Genomic DNA, 19,579 nt, shown 5'->3' with positions numbered 1-19,579 from the left:
TTTCTTTAAAGATACCAGATTCTTTTGGGATTTCACAATATCTTCTTCAATCTCCATGAGATTGTTCACTTTAAAGAATATGTTCATTTATTTGATATTCAAACTGAATTGTTCATAAACTTAGTCATACCTGGCAATGCTTCCTGTTGGAGCAATGATGTTCCCCCAGTACTACTCATGAGCCAGTTAAACTTGGTGGATGCAAAAATCAACATTGCTCTCCCCAGCCTCTGGGTCCTACTATACAACACATTTTCATCAGTCCAAGCAGACTCTTTGGAAGTTTTTGCAGGAACACACAGCAAAATGATATCAACTTAAGTGCCACAGTCTCAAAAATGTTAAAGCCAGTCATCAAACACATCATCAAAGATCTCACCTGGGCAAGTACATTCTGGCTGTGTGGTGAAGAAACACAACAGCATCTCTTTCACCTCAGCCAAATCAAATTTGGCATGAGTCCCCAGATCCTCAGGACTTTCTACAGGGACACAATTGAGAGCACCTTGACTGGCTGTGTCACCACCTGGTATGGGAACTGTATTACTGTAGCGATGTACTACATACAGAGCTAGAAACGACACGTAGTCCATAAGTCGTTTCAAGAATAGTTTATTCAAACTTCGCAGCGCTGGCTTTTAATCCCTAGTTTCCGCCTTCTCCGGGTGGAAATGACGTCAGAGGTGCATTACCAAAGTCTCTCCCCACGCACAGGCTATTTGTGAGCCGGTTCGCCTGCGCAGAAAGTGGGTCGCCACATAACCACCCCCCCCCCCCACCAAGAACTGGCGATACACCCCCCAATGTCCATAGTCTGGATCAGTCTCTGTTTGGCTGACTGCCTCTGCGACACAGTGCCTGAACCTCGACCGGCTGCGCCAAGTCCACATAGGCTGGTTTGAGTCGGTCCACCATGAAAACCTCTTTCCCCCCAATGTCCAGAACATACGTGGACCCGTTGTTGTTGATCACCTTGAACAGCCCCTCATACGGCCGCTGTAGCGGTGCCCAGTATCCGCCCCTTCGTACAAGCACAAACTTACAGTTCTGCAGGTCTCTGGGTACGTAGGTCAGGGTCTGTCCATGCTGTGAAGTCGGTACGGAGACCAGGTTGCCGAACCTTTCGCGTAGTCTGTCCAGGACTGCTGCGGGTTCTTTCTCTTGCCCCCTTGGGGCTGGTATGAATTCTCCTGGGATGACCAGGGGTGCGCCGTACACTAACTCGGCCGACGAGGTGTGCAGATCCTCTTTGGGCACTGTGTGAGTTCCAAGCAGGACCCAGGGAAGCTCGTCCAGCCAGTTAGGTCCTCTCAGGTCCTCTCCGTGAGAGCCGACATCAAGTGACGGTGGAAGCATTCCACTAGTCCGTTCGACTGTGGGTGGTAGGCAGTAGTGTGGTGTAGCTGCGTTCCCAACAGGCTGGCCACAGCTGACCACTGGCTGGAGGTGAACTGGGCGCCTCTGTCGGAGGTAATGTGGGCCGGTATCCCGAAGCGTGCTACCCAGGTTGCAATCAGTGTTCAGGCGCAGGAATCAGCAGATGTGTCGGTGAGCGGGACCACCTCTGGCCATCTCGTGAACCGTCTACCAGAGTTGGGAGGTACCGTGCTCCTCATGACACTGGTAGGGGGCCCACGATATCCACATGAATGTGGTCGAACCTCCGGCGGGTGGGTTCAAACTGCTGCGTCGGGGCTTTAGTGTGCCACTGCACCTTGGCTGCTTGGCACTGCGCGCACGTTTCTGGCCCATTCGCTGACCTGTTTGCGAAGTCCGTGCCACGCAAACTTGCTGGAGACCAGCCGGATGGTTGTCCTGATAGATGGGTGCGCCAAACCGTATATGGAGTTGAAAACTCGCCGCCTCCAGGCTGCCGGGACAATGGGGCGAGGTTGGCCGGTAGCCACGTCGCACAGGAGGGTCCTATCACCTGGGTCTATGAGAAAGTCCTGCAGCTGCAAACCCGAGACTGCGGTCCTGTAGCTGGGCATCTTGTCGTCTGCCTGATGCGCCTCTCCCAGTGCTGCACAGTCCACCCCCAGGGACAGGGCCTGGACAGCTGGTCTGGAGAGTGTATCCGCCACTAAGTTGTCCTTTCCCGAGACATGCCGGATGTCCGTCTTGTACTCGGAGATGTAGGACAGATGTCACTGCTGGCGAGCCAACCAGGGATCGGACACTTTCGTGAATGCTAAGGTCAACAGTTTGTGGTCCGTGAACACTGCCTTCTAAGAAGTACCTGAAATGCCGGATTGCCAGATACAGTGCCAACAGCTCCCGGTCGAAGGCACTGTACTTGAGTTCGGGTGATCGTAGGTGCTTGCTGAAGAACGCCAGGGGTTGCCAGCATCCCTCGATGAGATGCTCCAGCACCCCACTGACTGCTGTGTCGGATGCGTCCACTGTGAGGGCGGTCGGAACGTCCATTCTGGGGTGCACCAGCATCGTGGCATCTGTCAAGGCTTCCTTGGCTTTAACGAAAGCGGCCGTGGCCTCTTCGTCCCAAGTAATCTCCTTGCCTTTACCTGACATCATGGTGTACAAAGGGCGCATGATATGGGCTGCTGAGGGGAGGAAACGGTTGTAGAAGTTCACCATACCAACGAACTCCTACAGGCCTTTGACCGTGTTGGGCCGGGCAAAGTGGCGGATCGTGTCTACCTTGGTGGGCAGAGGTGTTGCCCCCATCTTTGGTAATCCTGTGGCCCAGGAAGTCAATGGTGTCCAGACCGAACTGGCATTTGGCCGGGTTGATCGTGAGGCCGAAATCACTCAGGCAGGAGTAGAGCTGGCGGAGGTGGGACAGATGCTCCTGATGACTACTGCTGACTATGAGGATGTCATTCAAATAGAGGAACGCAAAGTCCAGGTTGCGTCCTACTGCGTCCATTAGCCGCTGGAACATCTGGGTGGCATTCTTCAGACCAAAAGGCATTTGGAGGAATTCGTACAGGCCGAACGGGGTGATGAGTGCTGTTTTGGGGATGTCTTCAGGGTGTACCGGGATTTGATGGTATCCCCAGATGAGGTCTACTTTGGAAAAGATTCTTGCCCCCTACAGGTTTGCTGCAAAGTCCTGTATGTGCGGCACGGGGTAGCGGTCTGGAGTTGAAGCCTCATTCAGTCTGCGGTAGTCGCCACATGGTCTCCAGCCCCCGGCTGCTTTGGGCACCATGAGCAGGGGGGAGGCCCATGGGCTGTCAGACCTCGGATCCCCAATCCCTCTGTCCTCTTGAACTCCTCCTTCGCCAGGTGGAGCTTTTCCGGGGGGAGCCTTCATGCACGGGCGTGGAGAGGTGGTCCCTGGGTCGGGATGTGGTGCTATACTCCGTGTCTGGGCATGGCTGCCGTGAACTGCGGTGCCAGAATCGATGGAAAATCCGCCAGGATTCTGGTGAATTCGTTGTCCGACAGCGTGATGGAGTCCAGGTGTGGGGCTGGCAACTGGGCTTCACCCAGGGAGAACGTCTGGAAAGTCTCGGCATGTACCAGTCTTTTTCCTTGCAAGTCGACCAGCAGGCTGTGAGCTCACAAGAAATCCGCCCCCAGGAGTGGTTGGGCCACGGTGGCCAGTGTGAAGTCCCACGTGAACCAGCTTGTGCCGAACTGCAGCTGCACTGTGTGTGTGCCATAGGTCCATATTGTGCTGCCATTTGCGGCCCTCAGGGTGGGTCCTGGCTTCCTGTTGCGGGTATCATACCCCATCAGGGGCAAGACGCTGATTTCCGCTCCGGTGTCAACCAAGAATGGCGTCCCGACTGCTTGTCCCAGACGTACAAGGGGCTGTCCTGGTGGCCAACCGCCATAGTCATTAGCGGCACCTGGCCCTGGCCCTTGCAGGGCGGGCGACAACGGCGGGCTTCTGTGCCCCACCGCTGGTGGTAGAAACACCACTTTTCACTGGCCTCCTCACTCCTGCCTCTGTGTTGTCTGCCAGGCCAGGTCTGGTCTGGTCTGCTGTTGGGCGCGTGGCCTGATAATCTGACCGACGGACTTGGCTTGGCTTTCCACAGCACGTCTGCCCATGCTGCCACCTTCCGGGGGTCGCTGAAATCTGCATCGGCCAGCAGCAGATGTATGTCCTTGGGCAGTTGCTCTAGGAACGCTTGCTCAAACATGAGGCAGGGCTTGTGTCCGTCAGCCAGGGCCAGCATCTCGTTCATCAAAGCTGACGGCAGTCTGTCTCCCAAACCATCCAGGTGAAGCAGGCGGGCACCTCGCTCACGCTGTGAGAGGCCAAAGGTCCCAATGAGCAGCACTTTGAATGCTTCATATTTGCCTTCTTCCGAGGGCGACTGTATGAAATCTGCAACCTGGGTGGCCATCTTCAAGGGCGCTCACCACGTGGTAGTAACACATGGAATCAGAAGATATCTGCCAAATCTGGAACTGGGCTTCTGCTTGGCTAAACCACATGCGTGGTCGCAGCGTCCAGAAAGTCGGCAGTTTCAGCGAAACTGCGTGAACAGATGAAGAGTCGGTCACCTTTGGTCCAAATCCCGTTTGGACTGTCAGGGTCACCAACGTAGCGACGTACTACATACAGAGCTAGAAACAATGACACGCAGTCGGTAAGTCATTTCGAGACTAGTTTATTCAAACTTCGTGGCACTGGCTTTTAATCCCTAGTTTCCACCCTCTCTGGACGGAAATGACGTCAGAGGTGCATTACCAAAGTCTCTCCCCGCGCGCTGGCTATTTGTGAGCCAGTTTGCCCGCGCAGAAAGTGGGTCGCCACATTACCATCAATCACAGAGCACTGCAGAGAGTGGTATGGACAGCTCAGCACATCTGTGATGGGAACTGACCTCTATTCAGGACAGTTACAGCAGGTGTACAAAAAGCCCGGAGGATCATCAGGGATTCCAGTCACCCCAACCACAAACTGTTTTAGCTGCTTCCATCTGCCAAACAGAACTGCAGTATTAAGGACAAAACCAACCAGCTACAGGACAGCTTCTTCCACCAGGCCATCAGATTTATCAATACAGATTGATCTGATTGCATATCTGACTGTACATCCATGTGTACAAAACATCATAGTATTTGGGCAATATCCTCTCATATTTCCCTTCCTTATTGCTTGTACATAGCAAGGGAGATGCAACATAAGAGTTCTACACCATGTTGTGAGATGGATGTAAAAACTAAAATTCTAATTCTTCAGCAATTATTAAGGAAAACCACCATCCTCAGTGTGAAGACTTTAAAAACTGACTAAAGCATTCAATTCAAAGATGTATTAATTTACTTCAAAGGTATTACACTTTAACACTGCTCGTGAACTTTTACGATAGCATGTTGAAATATTTTGTGTAATACTTAATGAATGTTTTTCCAGTTAACAGCAGAGAAGCCAGTTCTACTAGTACAAGAATGCATCAGAGTGTTCTGTACTGCTTAACCTGTAAGGGCATAAAATTGTACTTCATTTCACATCCGCCTGTTTGCTGTTTAAATCTAACAAATGCTAACTACCCTGCACAGTAGAGGGGTCTGGTGCATGATGTGAGTGGTTCAAAATGATCTTCCCCTATGAATCAGCTGATTTTTTTCCATTATAGCCAGCTGATTCATATGTGCAGCTTTTCCTAGCTGTCAAACCTGTGAAGAAATATGAATGTCACTACATTTAGAAAGATTGAAGATGTTTTAAAAATTAAGAATTGGAAGAGTAACAAAAATATTCAAACTCTACTAAATTATATAAATTATTATAAACTTGCAGGTGTTCTCTAGCAGCTAAGAATTGTATCAAGCAGAAAGACCACATGATTCATTTGTACATTCAGTATTATAGTAAGAACATTTAATACTTTGGTTTGACACCATGCTATACAGTTGGCTCTCCTTATCCGTGGGATTGGTTCAGGGACCCCACGCGGATACCAAAAAATGTGGATGCTCAAGTCCCATATATAAAATGGCGTAGTATTTGCATATAACCTACACACTTCCTCCCGTATACGTTAAGTCATCTCTAGATTACTTATAATACCTAATACAATGTAAATGCTATGTAAATAGTTGTTATACAGTATTGTTTAGGGAATAGTGACAAGAAAAAAGGTCTGTACATGTTCAGTAGACACAAACATCAAGCTCTTCTGGGAATGCTGATGCCACCTCGGCATCAGCCAATCTCGATTCTCCCGTGATCTTTAAGTTCTTGAGGCTGTAGCATTTTAAATAGCTCGCTAGCCATCCCTTGCTAGCCTTAAACTCCTTCCTCTTGCTCACAACACAAGTAGAGAATGAACGAGACATGAGGCAAACAATGCTTAACTTCAGGGTTTTCTCGATCCGCAGTTGGTTGAATCCGCGCATGCGGAACCCGCGGATAAGGAGAGCCAACCAAATTTTATTAAGCAACACACACACACAAAATGCTGGAGGAACTCAGAAAGCCAGGCAACATCTATGGGAAAAAGTACAGTCAACGTTTCAGGCCGAAGCCCTTTGGCAGGACTGGAGAGGAAAAAAAAGGAGTAGATTTCAAAGGTGGGGGGAAGCGCCAGGAGATATGAAGCAAAGAGCTAGGAGTTGATTGGTAAGAGACAGAAGGCTATGGAAGAAAGAAAAGGGGGAAGGAGCACCAGAGGGAGGCCATGGGCAGGCACGGAGATAAGGTGAGAGAGGGACAAGGGGATGGGAATTTGGTGACAGTAGGAGGCATTACCAGAAGTTTGAGAAATCAACGTTCATGCCATCAGGTTGGAGGCTGAATACAAGGTGAGGTATAAGTGTAAATATAAGTGTGAGGTGCTACATTTTAGTAGAACTAATCAGAATAGAACATACATAGTAAATATAACATATAACCATATAACAATTACAGCACGGAAACAGGCCATCTCAGCCCTTCTAGTCTGTGCCGAACGCTTACTCTAGTCCCACCGACCTGCACTCAGCCCATAACCCTCCATTCCTTTCCTGTCCATATACCTACCCAATTTTTTTATTTTTATTTTAAATGACAAAATCGAACCTGCCTCTACCACTTCTACTGGAAGCTTGTTCCACACAGCTACCACTCTCTGAGTAACGAAGTTCCCCCTCATGTTAGCCCTAAACTTTTGCCCCTTAACTCTCAACTCATGCCCTCTTGTTTGAATCTCCCCTACTCTCAATGGAAAAAGCCTATCCACGTCAACTCTATCTATCCCCCTCATTATTTTAAATACCTCTATCAAGTCCCCCCTTAACCTTCTACGCTCCAAAGAATAAAGACCTAACTTGTTCAATCTTCCTCTGTAACTTAGATGCTGAATCCCAGGTAACATTCTGGTAAATCTCCTCTGTAAATGGTAGAGCATTGAGGAATGCAGTAGAACAGAGTGACCTAAGAATAATGGTGCATAGTTCCCTGAAGGTGGAATCTCATGTGGATAGGGTGGGTGAAGAAAGTTTTTGGTATGCTGGCCTTTATAAATCAGAGCATTGAGTATAGGAGTTGGGATGTAATGTTAAAATTGTACAAGGCATTGGTAAGGCCAAATTTGGAGTATTGTGTACAGTTCTGGTCACTGAATTATAGGAAAGATGTCAACAAAATAGAGAGTGTACAGAGGAGATTTACTAGAATGTTACCTGGGTTTCAGCACCTAAGATACAGAGATAGGTTGAACAAGTTAGGTCTTTATTCTTTGGAGCATAGAAAGTTGAGGGGGGACTTGATAGAGGTATTTAAAATTATGAGGGGGATAGATAGAGTTGATGTGAATAGGCTTTTTCCATTGGGGTAGGGGAGATTCAAACAAGAGGACATGAGTTGAGAGTTAGGGGGCAAAAGTTTAAGGGAAACACGAGGGGGTATTTCTTTACTCAGAGAGTGATAGCTGTGTGGAATGAGCTTCCTGTAGAAGTAGTAGAGGCCAGTTCAGTTGTGTCATTTAAGGTAAAATTGGATAGGTATGTGGACAGGAAAGGAATGGAGGGTTATGGGCTGAGTGCGGGTCAGTGGGACTAGGTGAGAGTAATTGTTCGGCACGGACTAGAAGGGTCGAGATGGCCTGTTTCCGTGCTGTAATTGTTATATGGTTGTTTCTCCAACCAAAGTGTGGCCTTATCCTAACAGTGGAGGAGTCCATGGATGGCCAACTCGGAATGGGAATGGGAAGTGGAATTAAAAAGGGTGGCCAGTGGGAGATCCCACTTGTTCTGGCAGACAGAGCGTAGATACTCGACGAAGCAGTCTTCCAATCAATGTTGGGTCTTGCCGATATATAAGAGGTCACACCAGGAGCAGCCAACACAGTATATGACCCCAACAGACTCACAGGGGAAGTCACCTCACCTGGAAGGACTGTTTGGGGCCCAGAATGATAGCGAGGGAGGAATTGTCGGGGCAGGTGTAGCACTTGTTCCACTTACTAGGATAAGTGCCAGGAGGGAGATCAGTGGGGTGGGACGAACAGATAAGGGAGTCAAGTAGGGAGTGATCGCTGCGGAAAGCCAAAAGTTGGGGGGAAATATGTTTGGTGGTGAAGTCCAGTTGGAGGTGGCAGAAGTTTTGGAGAATTATGTGCTGGACGCAGAGGCTGGTGGGGTGGTAGGTGAGGACAAGAGGAACCCTACCCTTGGAAGCGTGGTGGAAGGATGGGGTAAGAGCAAATTTGCCTGAAATGTAAGAGATGGGATTGAGGGCAGCATTGATGGTGGAGGAAGGGAAGCCCCTTTCTTTGTAAAAGGAGGACTTCTCCTTCGTTCTAGAATGAAAAGCCTCATCCCGAAAGCAGATGTGGCCTAGATGGAGGAACTAAGAGAAGGGGATGACCCAACCAGTTCCCCACCACCACCACTCACCTCCGCTTAGCGGAACTTGTCCTCACTCTAAATAATTTCTCCTTTGGGTCCTCCCACTTCCTTCAAACTAAAGGGGTAGCCAGGGGTACTCACATGGGTCCCAGCTATGCCTGCCTGTTTGTCGGCTATCTGGAACCGTCTATGTTCCAAGCCTACACTGGTGACCATCCACACTTTTCCTACACTACATTGACGACTGCACTGGTGCCACTTCCTGCGCCCATAATGAACTTGTCGATTTCATCCACTTTGCCTTCAACTTCCACCTGGTCCTTTTCCGACACTTCCATTCCCTTTCTCGATCTCACTGTCTATCTCCGGAGACAGCGTATCCACCGATGTCTATTATAAATCAACAGACAGTCACAGCTAATTGGACTATACCTCGTCCCACCCTGCTACTTGTAAAAAACGCTCCCCCTCCTCTGTCATCATTTCCCACCCTATCATCCCTCTCTCCTCGACCACCCCTCGCTTCCCTCTGGTGTTCTTCCCCTCATTTCTTTCTTCCATTGTCCTCTGTCTCTTTCACCAATCAACTTTCTGACTCTTTGCATCATCCCACCCCCTCCTAGTTTCACCTATCGCCTGCCGTTTCTCTCTCCCCTCTCCCACCTTTCAAATCTGTTCCTCAGCTTTTTTTTCCTCCAGTCCTACCAAAAGGTTTTGGCCTGAAACATCAACTGAACTTTTTTCCATAGATGCTGCCTGGCCTGCTGAGTTCCTTCAGCATTTTGTGTGTGTTGCTCGGATTTCCAGCATCTGCAGATTTTCTCTGGTCTATGTTTTATTAATACAAATACGCAGTAGGGAATTTTATTTTCTGAAGATCTGATCAAAATGCCAATCTATACAAAATAAGTGTCCCTTTAATGACATTGCACATAATAATGTAAAGTTTCAATTGAGCAGTTAATTTTTGCTGTTTAGAATAAAAATTCAGTCGATTAATAACTGGCCTGTTGAATTAGCCAATAGGATTTATCTTATTAATATTTTGGCCAATAAGGTGCTCGGGGGGAAAAAGAAAGGGAAAGGCATAGCCATACTAGAGAGTGGTGGGGGGGGGGGGGGCTGTGGGAGGGTGTTAGAAGAAGTTTCAAGAAATAAGGAGAGAAAAGATGGGGGGGAAATTGTGTGCAGTATAAAGGAATTGTTGGCTATAATACATTATTTCATCTATGGGAAGACAGAAACTGATGGCGAATAGCAGTCGTGCGTTTGACATTGAAGAAATTAATACCCAGGGCTTTATCTCCTCAGTCAAGAAGATATCTTTCAGTAGTTCACTTTTGAGAAAGAGCGAGGGGAATTAATACCCAGGGCTTTATCTCCTCAGTCAAGAAGATATCTTTCAGTAGTTCACTTTTGAGAAAGAGCAAGGGGAATTAATACCCAGGGCTTTATCTCCTCAGTCATCTTTCAGTAGTTCACTTTTGAGAAAGAGCGAGGGGAATTAATACCCAGGGCTTTATCTCCTCAATCAAGAAGATATCTTTCAGTAGTTCACTTTTGAGAAAGAGCGAGGGGAATTAATACCCAGGGCTTTATCTCCTCAGTCAAGAAGATATCTTTCAGTAGTTCACGTTTGAGAAAGGGTGAGGGGACGTATGGTGCCTTTCCTTAGATGTTGTGTGGATTCTTTGTTTTGCCTTGACCGGTTCTTCAGTGCAGAACTGTCCTGATACTGTCAGTAAATGAACTAAAGTCAACTGGTTTGATTATACAATTTCAATCAAAGTTCATACTAGTGTGAGCTGAATTATTGCTTCCTGGTATACCTTAAATTTGCATGGGTGTCTGTCAGTATTCATACAGGTGACTGAATTTTTCCATGGGAAAATAAGACAAACTTTTAGGTTTTTTCATGTTCACCCAAATCATATCTAACCTATACCTGTTTATTTATTGGCAATAGCTTATTCATCATTATTCCCATGCATTGTAGTGTCATATTGCTGTTAGGCTCCTGTCCCTCCTTTACGATGGCAGCAACAAGAGAGCAGGGCCTAGGTGGTGGGGATCCCTTGATGATGAATGCTGCTTCCTCATAGCAGTGCTCTTTGTAGATGCACTCAATGGTACTCTCCAATGTGCATCCATTAAAGTTTGTCAATGTTTTATAATTACATGCTGAATCTGCATTAACTTCTAAGAACATAAGATGCTGTTGTGCCTTCTTTGTAATGGCTCTTGTGTGCCGGTCCCAGGTGTGATCCTCTGATATCACCCAGGAATTTAAAGTTACTGACCCTGTCCACCTCAGTTCCCCTAATGAGCATTAGATCATGGACCACTGGTTTCTTCCATCTGTAGTCAATAATCAGATCTTTGGTTTTGCTATTATTGAGTGAGAGATTGTTGCTGTGGCATCACTCAACCACATTTTTTTATCTCCCTCCTACATACCAAACTATCTTGGTAAGTACTATAGAATGGCTAGCCCATAAATGTTAGATGTTCCAAGTCAGGAGAAAAAGAGTGTGAAAAGACCACTATATCCAAGCACTACAAAGACCTTATCAAAAACCACAGCCACCCCCGCCGCCACAGAACAGAGTGGTTGAAACAAAGTAGCCATTCTTGTCTACTTGGTGGTGTGGGACTTCAGGCTTCAATACCTCCTGCCTGAAGGCCGCTACAAGAAGACGGCATTGCCTGGATAATAGGGGTCCACGATGACAGATGCCACCTTCTTGAAGCAGTGCCTCATGAAAATACCACAAATGGTGGAGGGGATATGCCACTGGTGCATAGGACCGAGTCCACAACTCTCTGCAGACTCTTATAACTTCTGTACTGTATTTGAACTGCCATACCATGCCATGATGCAACCAGTCAGGATACTTCAAATTGTAGAGCTTTAGACCCTTGAGTATGTTTTTAGTGACATGCCTGATCTCAATCATCCTGTGAGAAAGTAAAGATGCTGGTGTGTCTTCCTTGTGATTGCGTCTGTGTTGGGCACAGGACAACTATGTTGGGCATAGTTTGCAATATGTATACAAACCGTCCAATATTTGAACGATATATTCATATTTTACTTCCACGCAAATATCTTTGATATAAGTCCTCGGGTAACTGGCCAGCATATTGAAATACTGTATATTAAATTTAGTAACAGAGTAGTAACATATGCTGCTGGATTGAGTAGGAAAGTAGTTCTTGAATCCTGAGCTAAAAAGTACCAGACATCTAAACATCCAAGAGGAAGGGATCCTCATATTGAAAACAATTAAATTTTACACATTTCAGGGGGAAAGGTATAGTTTGAAACAATGTTGCCATTTGGTGATGCTCTTCATTACAACTTTTCTCATCTCCAAGAAAATCCTCAATCTTAAGCATTCCAAGGAATAAAGCGTTACAACTACCATTTAATTCAATTTGCTATCTCTCCCCAGATTCCATGCAATGTGACCTTCCAAGCTAGCCTGCCATGAGGACCTTGTTAAAGTCCAAAAAGACTATGTCCACTGCCTCACCTTCATCTATCCTCTTACTTCATTGAAAAACTCAGATTTGTCAGACACAATGCCCCATGCCCGAGCCATGCAGACTGTCTCTGATCAAACCATGTCTAACCAAATACTGGTAAATTGTATTCCTCAGAACACCATTCAGTAACTTATGTCAAACACTGATGTCAAACTCATTAGTCTACAACTCCCTAGCTGCCCTTCTTAATTAGTAGTATGTATTACCCATCTTTCAGTCCTCCAGAACGTCATCTGTGGCTAAAGTAGCCGTAAGTCTTCTGCAAGGGCCCCTGCACTTTCTTCCCTAGCTTCCAACAAGTTGCAAGGGGTCTCCATTTGATCAGGCCCTGTATGCAGTCTAAGACATCATCATTCAGTTCCCTCATTTCTTAAGCATCTATCTTTTTCTCCACACTGAAACCTGAGAAATATCTCACTCAGCTCCACATATAAACGGCCATGACAATCTCCCAAACCAGCTTTTTACTCTAATTTACAATAAGAAACTACAATATACTGGCTATCTGGAAAACTGCAGCTAGCATCACTGATTTTATTTGTATTTTTTTTCTGAAATGAATTAAATTCAATAACAGCATTTCAGCTTCAAAGTTCAAGACATCATTTTTTAGTCATAGCCATTAGCTGTTTTGTTGTCAGCAAGCTGGAATAATGCATCAGAAGGAATAGGCAAGTACAGAGTCATTACAAGAAAAGTGTAACATCATCTAGTGGTCATCTTTAAGAACTACTTCTACCCAAGTCAAGTGCAGTGCAGAAACTTTAGGGATTGTAACATCCAGTCCTATTAATCAAACTGAATATCTGGAATAAACCAGTGACCGCTGCAAAAGGGTAGCTGACATCCAGGGAAATACCTGGTGATGGCCAGGAGAGACTGCTGACAGGAGGGAACAGATCCCATCGGGTTGGCATGGGCTAGCTACTCGAGCCAGCAGGATCCATTGCTAGATAGCGTATTAGATCCACCCATTTATTCCTACGAAAACTTCAAGACGAAGAATACCCCTTGAGTCTGCGAGAGCGGGGCACAAAGTGACTCACTGACAGACTACACAGTAACAGACCTAGGAATGGAAATGACGACAAAACAGACAACTAGCACAGCATTTGACAGAGCAGCAGTGCCGGTAGGACACAAACTACAATGCTGCATCTGTGGCTGGACAAAGGTAACATCAGAGAAGGGTCTTAAGATCCACTAGGGCAGGAAAAAGTGCCTGAGGGAGTTCGGCGAGGGGCCTCCCATTGACCATTACCTTCTAAGAGGTAGATTAAATCAGTCAAGTGAAGCCGAGTGACAGAACACCACAGTCCACAGGGTATCAGCACCCCTGGCGAAGCTCAGCCAAGCACAGATCCACCAACGGACAGGAGTCCAGAGCCCAACCAGCCACAGCCAACAGCAGAAAGGAAGATGGAAGGATGGAAGCCCCAAATCTTGCGGCCAAAGCCTGCCAGAAGAATGAGTGGGAGATCATCAACACACACCTAGTCCATCTTCTAGAAGGACTGAAGGGAAGTGTGGAAAGAAAACTGGAGAAGTGGGGAGACACCATATACAGCTATGGGGTAGAGAGATTTGGAGTGAAAAACCAGAGGACACAAAGGGAACCTTCAGTCCAACCTAAATCTAGGAGACAGCAGGAAATCGAAAGACAGGTGAAAGAAAGGAGGCAGCTGAGGAAACAGTGGAGGAAGTCCATAGAAGGGGTAAGGAAAGGACTCGCAGTATTACAAGCAGAAATAAAGCAGCGCTTGACAAAGCTGCAAACAGCAGAATGTTTGAGGAAACAGCATAAAAGGAAAGAACAGGCAATGGCAAGCTTCGACAGAGACCCTTACAAATTCGTCAAAAGCCTCTTTGGCAAGGAGAAGAGCGGAGTCCTTCGAGTACCTGTGAGGGAACTGAAGGAGCACCTGAGAAAGACCCACTCTGACAACCAGAAGCACAAGCCAGTCACCATTCTGAATGACATGCCACCAATCCACCCAACTGAGCACCAGATGGACATAAAGCCCACTACATGGAGGGAAGTGGAATGTAAAGTTAAATGAGCAAGATCAGCATCAGCTCCAGGGCCCAATGGCATCCCTTACAGGCTCTATAAGAACACCCCTGGTGCCCTGAAATACCTCTGGAACCTAATGAAGGTGACATGGGGGAAAGGAGTTATACCTAAGGCATTGTGAAGGGCAGGAGGGATACTAGTCCCCAAAGAAAAGAATTCCTCAACAATCAGTCAGATCCTTGACATCAGTCTCCTGAATGTGGAAGGAAAGACCTTCTTTGGCGTTGTAGCTCAAAGATTCTCAGCCTTTTTGCAAAGCAACAACTTTGTCGACACATCAGTGCAGAAAGCAAGAATTCATGGTTTCCCAGGATGTCTGGAACACACAAATGTCATCTGGCACCAGATACAAACTGCCAAGAAAAGAAAGACCTGCATGTGGTCTTCCTAGACCTTGCCAATGCTTTTGGGTCGGTGCTTCACGAGACTCTGTGGGCAGCTCAACTTTTTCCAGATTCCAGAGGGCATCACAAAGCTGGTCAAAACATACTTCCAGGATCTGCAGTTCTGTGTCACAACACAAGATAACAGCACCACATGGCACCACCTTGAAATAGGTATAATGGCAGGTTGTACTGTCTCTCCTCTGGCATTTATCATGGCAATTCAGCTCATTATCTGAGTATCACAATGTGTGGTTGAGAGGAAACTCTTGAAGAATGGGCTGTGTCTTCCTCCAATTGGGGTGCACATGGATGACATGACTACAATAACAACAACAAAAGCATGCACCAAACGCCTACTGGATAAGCTCCAGGGAAACATCAAATGGGCATGAATGGAGGTCAAACCCAGTAAGTCTCGCAGTATCTCAATTGTCAAAGGCCAGCTCACTGACATAAGGTTTTGTATCAATGCTGAGCCAATACCAACTGTCCTGGAGAAGCCCATCAATAGCCTTGGACGTTGGTACAACACAGACCTCAGAGACACCGAGCAGGTGGAACAACTAAGGCAGGATACAATCAGTGGCCTCAAGCTAATCAACAACATGGCTCTCCCACGGAGGTTGAAGCTTTGGTGCTTTCAGTTTGGACTGCTGCCGTGACTTATGTGGCCAATTACCATCCATGAGGTCACTATGTCTCATGCAAATCGGCTGGAGAGGCTGGTGAACTCACATGTGAGGAGGTGGCTTGGGCTACTGAGATGCCTTAGCAGCATAGGACTTTACGGGAACAGAGCCCTTTCTCTGCCAATTTCTAGCCTGGTGGAAGAATATAAATGTGTCAAAGCAAGACACAAAATCTTGGGACCCAATCATAAGAGGCATTGCTCCTGGAAGCAACAAGGAAGAAATGGACCAGAGCCGCAGGAGTACTAGATGCAGAAGCCATCATGCGACACTGGGACATAGTGGGCTATGTCCAACAGGGCAGAGGAGGCTTTTGCATTGGAGTGATGAAACCTACATGGCAAAAGGCTACTATAACTGCCACCAAGAAGAAGCAGCCAGATGTGCCAAAGTAATATCCCAAGCCAAGCAAGGCTGCTGGATGAGGTGGGAGGGTGTTGAGAGCAGGAAAATCACAAAGAGTGAGCTGTGAAGCATGGAGTCAAACAGATTGAGCTTCATCATCAGAGCAACACATGATGTCCTGCCCTCTCCTACAGACCTAAATCTTTGGCTGGGAGAGGACCGGCCTGTCCTCTGTGCGCAGTTCTGGCATCCCTCAAGCACATCTTGGTTAGTTGCAAGACCAGCCTAATACAAGGCAGATACACCTGGCAACACAACCAAGTGTTTGGCAGCTAAACTTGAGTGTAAGAGAGTAACCACCAATGCCAGGCCTCTCAATGCCCAGACAACAGTCCCACAACTACCATCCTTCATCCAGGAAGGAGAGAAACCAGGGGCTAACCCCTTGCCTCACGACTCATGCCCACTGTGTACAATAAATTGAATTTGGCACTCAGAAAGGACAATACTTAAATTTGCTTACAAATAAAATTTGAGAAGATTAAGCACACAGTAAAAGCATAAGCAACACAGGTATAATCAGCTAAACTAGCACACAGAAAACAAATACAGTTTAATGCAAAGATATGAGGCTGTCATGTTTACACGCTGTGACAAAGTGAAGACGTAGAATCACATATGACCAAAGAGTTCTGAAGGGATTGATACACATTACCCCCAAAGGGATTGTTAAATTTAAAGTAATGAATAATTATCTTTTAATGAGCAGAAAGGTACTTTTGATTGGAAAGAAACTGGTGAACAGAATAATTTGCATTGAGGCAGGATGGTTACTTTATAGATCCTGTGGTCTTGGTTTGATTATGACACCATTGCTGTCACGGTGGAACTCGCATGGTATCTTTGCTAACAGTGCTCCATTTTCTTCCCACATCTCTAAGTATCATTGGAGTCAGTCATTTAATCACCATTAATCACACCTCAGTAGAGTTTTATGGAAGTTTACCAAAAATATATTTTATCAAGAAAGTAATTTCACAAACTGAAACCAGCAGAATTTCAAATTAATTAATTAATTAATTCTATGCAATTTTATTCAATATATTACTGCCAATTTCATCACGATGTAAAATAAACAGCTAAGTTGGCTGCGATATAATAATGTTCTTCTTGCTTATATTGTAAACTTTAGGATAAATGATAAAGAATTCTTTTTCAAATTTCAAACTTGGCCTTTTCTCCTTGGAGCAACGGACGATGAGAGGTGATCTGATAGAGGTGTATAAGATGATGAGAGGCATTGATTGTGTGAGTAGTCAGAGGCTTTTTCCCAGGGCCAAAATGGTTGCCACAAGAGGACACAGGTTTAGAGTGCTGGGAAGCAGGTACAAAGGAGATGTCAGGGGTAAGTTTTTTTTAAGCAGAGAGTGGAATGGGCTGCCAGCAATGGTGGTGGAGGCGGATATGATAGTCTTTTAAGAGACTCCTGGATGGATACTTGGAGCTTAGAAAAATACAGTGCTATGGATAAACCTTGTAATTTCTAAGGTAGGGAAATGCTCAGCACAACTTTGTGGGCCGAAGGGTCTGTATTGTGCTGTAAGTTTTCTATGTTTCTATGCTTTTAGATACAGCACTGCATCTAATTAGATACATCTTTGCTGAACATTTCCGATGAGCAGAAATCTCTTGCATCAAAATACTAATTTTCATCACTTTGATTTTAAAATCACTTACCTCAGTTGCATGTTTAATTGTTCTGAGAGGAATCCATACAGTGCCCAGAAGAACATCCCAAATCAAGCCTTTGTCCCATACTTCAACAACAAGACCTTTTCCTAAATCATTAATTTCACTGTAAGAGAAATAAGTTGTTAATTAAATTGCATGTACATATGCAGATCATATTTATAATTATCAAGCAATCATCAGACTTCTTTGGAACACTTTAGGGCAGAAATCTATGTCTGGTTCCTCCAATCAAATACATGCATAAGTATCAGCCCTGAAATGGACACGCCTGATCCATTTTTTGCTGCATGTGTATTCCATGTTTCGGGTGGGAAGAAATGGGAAAAAAAAATCAGTAGAAACATAGAAAATCTACAGCACAATACAGGCCCTTCGGCCCATAAAGCGGTGTCGATCATGTCCGTAACTTAGAACTACCTAGGCTTAACCAAAGCCCTCTATTTTTCTAAGCTCCATGTATCCATCCAGGAGTCTCTTAAAAGACCCTATCATTTCCACCTCCACCACCACCGCCAGCAGCCCATTCCATGCACTCACCACTCTCTGCGTAAAAAACCTACCCCTGACATCTCCTCTGTACCTTCTTCCTAACACCTGAAAACTATGCCCTCTCATGCTAGCCATTTCAGCTCTGGGAAAAAGCTTCGGACTATCAACGCCTCTTATTATCTTGTACACCTCTATCAGATCACCTCTCATCCTTCGTCGCACCAAGGAGTAAAGGCTGAATTCATTCAACCTATTCTCATAAGGCAAGTTCCCCAATCCAGGCAACATCCTTGTAAATCTCCTCTGCACCCTTTCTTTGGCTTCCACAACCTTTCTGTAGTGAGGCAACCTTGTACTCTAAGTGGGGTCTGACCAGGGTCCTATATAGCTGGAACTTTACCTCTCAGCTCTTATACTCAATCCTACGATTGATGAAGGCCAATGTACTGTATGCCTTTATGCCTTCTTAACCACAGAGTTAACCTGCGTAGCAGCTTTGTGTGTCCTATGGGCTCGGCCCCAAGATCCCACTGATCCTCCATGCTGCCAAGAGTCTTGCCATTAATGCTATATTCTGCCATCCAAAGTGAACCACCTCACACTTATCTGGGTTGAACTCCATCTGCCACTTCTCAGCCCAGTTTTCCATCTCATCAATGTCCTGCTGTAACCTCCAACAGGCCTCCAGACTACCTACAACACCCTCAACCTTCGTGTCATCAGCAAACTTACTAACCCATCCCTCCACTTCCTCATCCAGGTCATTTATAAAAATCACAAAGAGTAGGGGGTCCCAGAACAGATCCCTGAGGCATACCACTAGTCACCGGCCTCCATGCAGGATATGACCCATCTACAACCACTCTTTGCCTTCTATGGGCAAACCAAATCCACAAAGCAATGTCCCCTTGGATCCCATGTCTCCTTACTTTCTCAATTTCATGGGGTACCTTATCAAATGCCTTGCTGAAATCCATATACACTAGATCTACGGCTCTACTTTTATCAATGTGTTTAGCCACATCCTCAAAAAATTCAATCAGGCTCGTAAGGCACGACCTGCCTTTGACAAAGCCATGCTGACTATTCCTAATCATATAATGCCTCTCCAAATGTTCATAAATCCTGCCTCTCAGGATCTTCTCCAACAGCTTACCAACCACTGAAGTATGACTCACTGGTCTATAATTTCCTGGGCTATCCCTACTCCTTTTCTTGAATAAGGGAACAACATCCACAACCCTCCAATCCTCCAGAACCTCTCCTGTCCTCATTGATGATGCAAAGATCATCGCCAGAGGCTCAGCAATCTCCTCCCTCACTTCCCACAGTAGCCTGAGGTGCATCCATCCGGTCCCAGTGCATTATCCAACTTGATGCTTTCCAAAAGTTCCAGCACATCCTCTTCCTCAATATATCTACATTCTCAAGATTTTCTGTCCGCTGCAAGTCATCCCTACAATCACCAAGATCCTTTTTGTAGTGAATACTGAAGCAAAGTATTCATTAAGTACCTTTGCCATCTCCTCTGGCTCCATACA

General features: G+C 46.1%; 1 protein-coding gene across 1 annotated transcript in view; it reads right to left on the bottom strand.

Moving 5' to 3' along the window:
* The window catches only part of LOC140718657 (protein unc-13 homolog B), a 561,805-nt gene that overhangs the window by 463,090 nt on the left and 79,136 nt on the right, over positions 1–19,579 (bottom strand). The window contains exon 4 of the mRNA XM_073032679.1: positions 17,535–17,652. Within this exon, the coding sequence (XP_072888780.1) occupies positions 17,535–17,652 (118 nt within the window). The remainder of the gene's footprint in view (positions 1–17,534; positions 17,653–19,579) is intronic.

The sequence above is a fragment of the Hemitrygon akajei genome, chromosome 30 (assembly GCF_048418815.1).
Source record: "Hemitrygon akajei chromosome 30, sHemAka1.3, whole genome shotgun sequence".
NCBI lineage: Eukaryota > Metazoa > Chordata > Chondrichthyes > Myliobatiformes > Dasyatidae > Hemitrygon > Hemitrygon akajei.
This window is presented reverse-complemented; position numbering and strand designations above follow the sequence as displayed.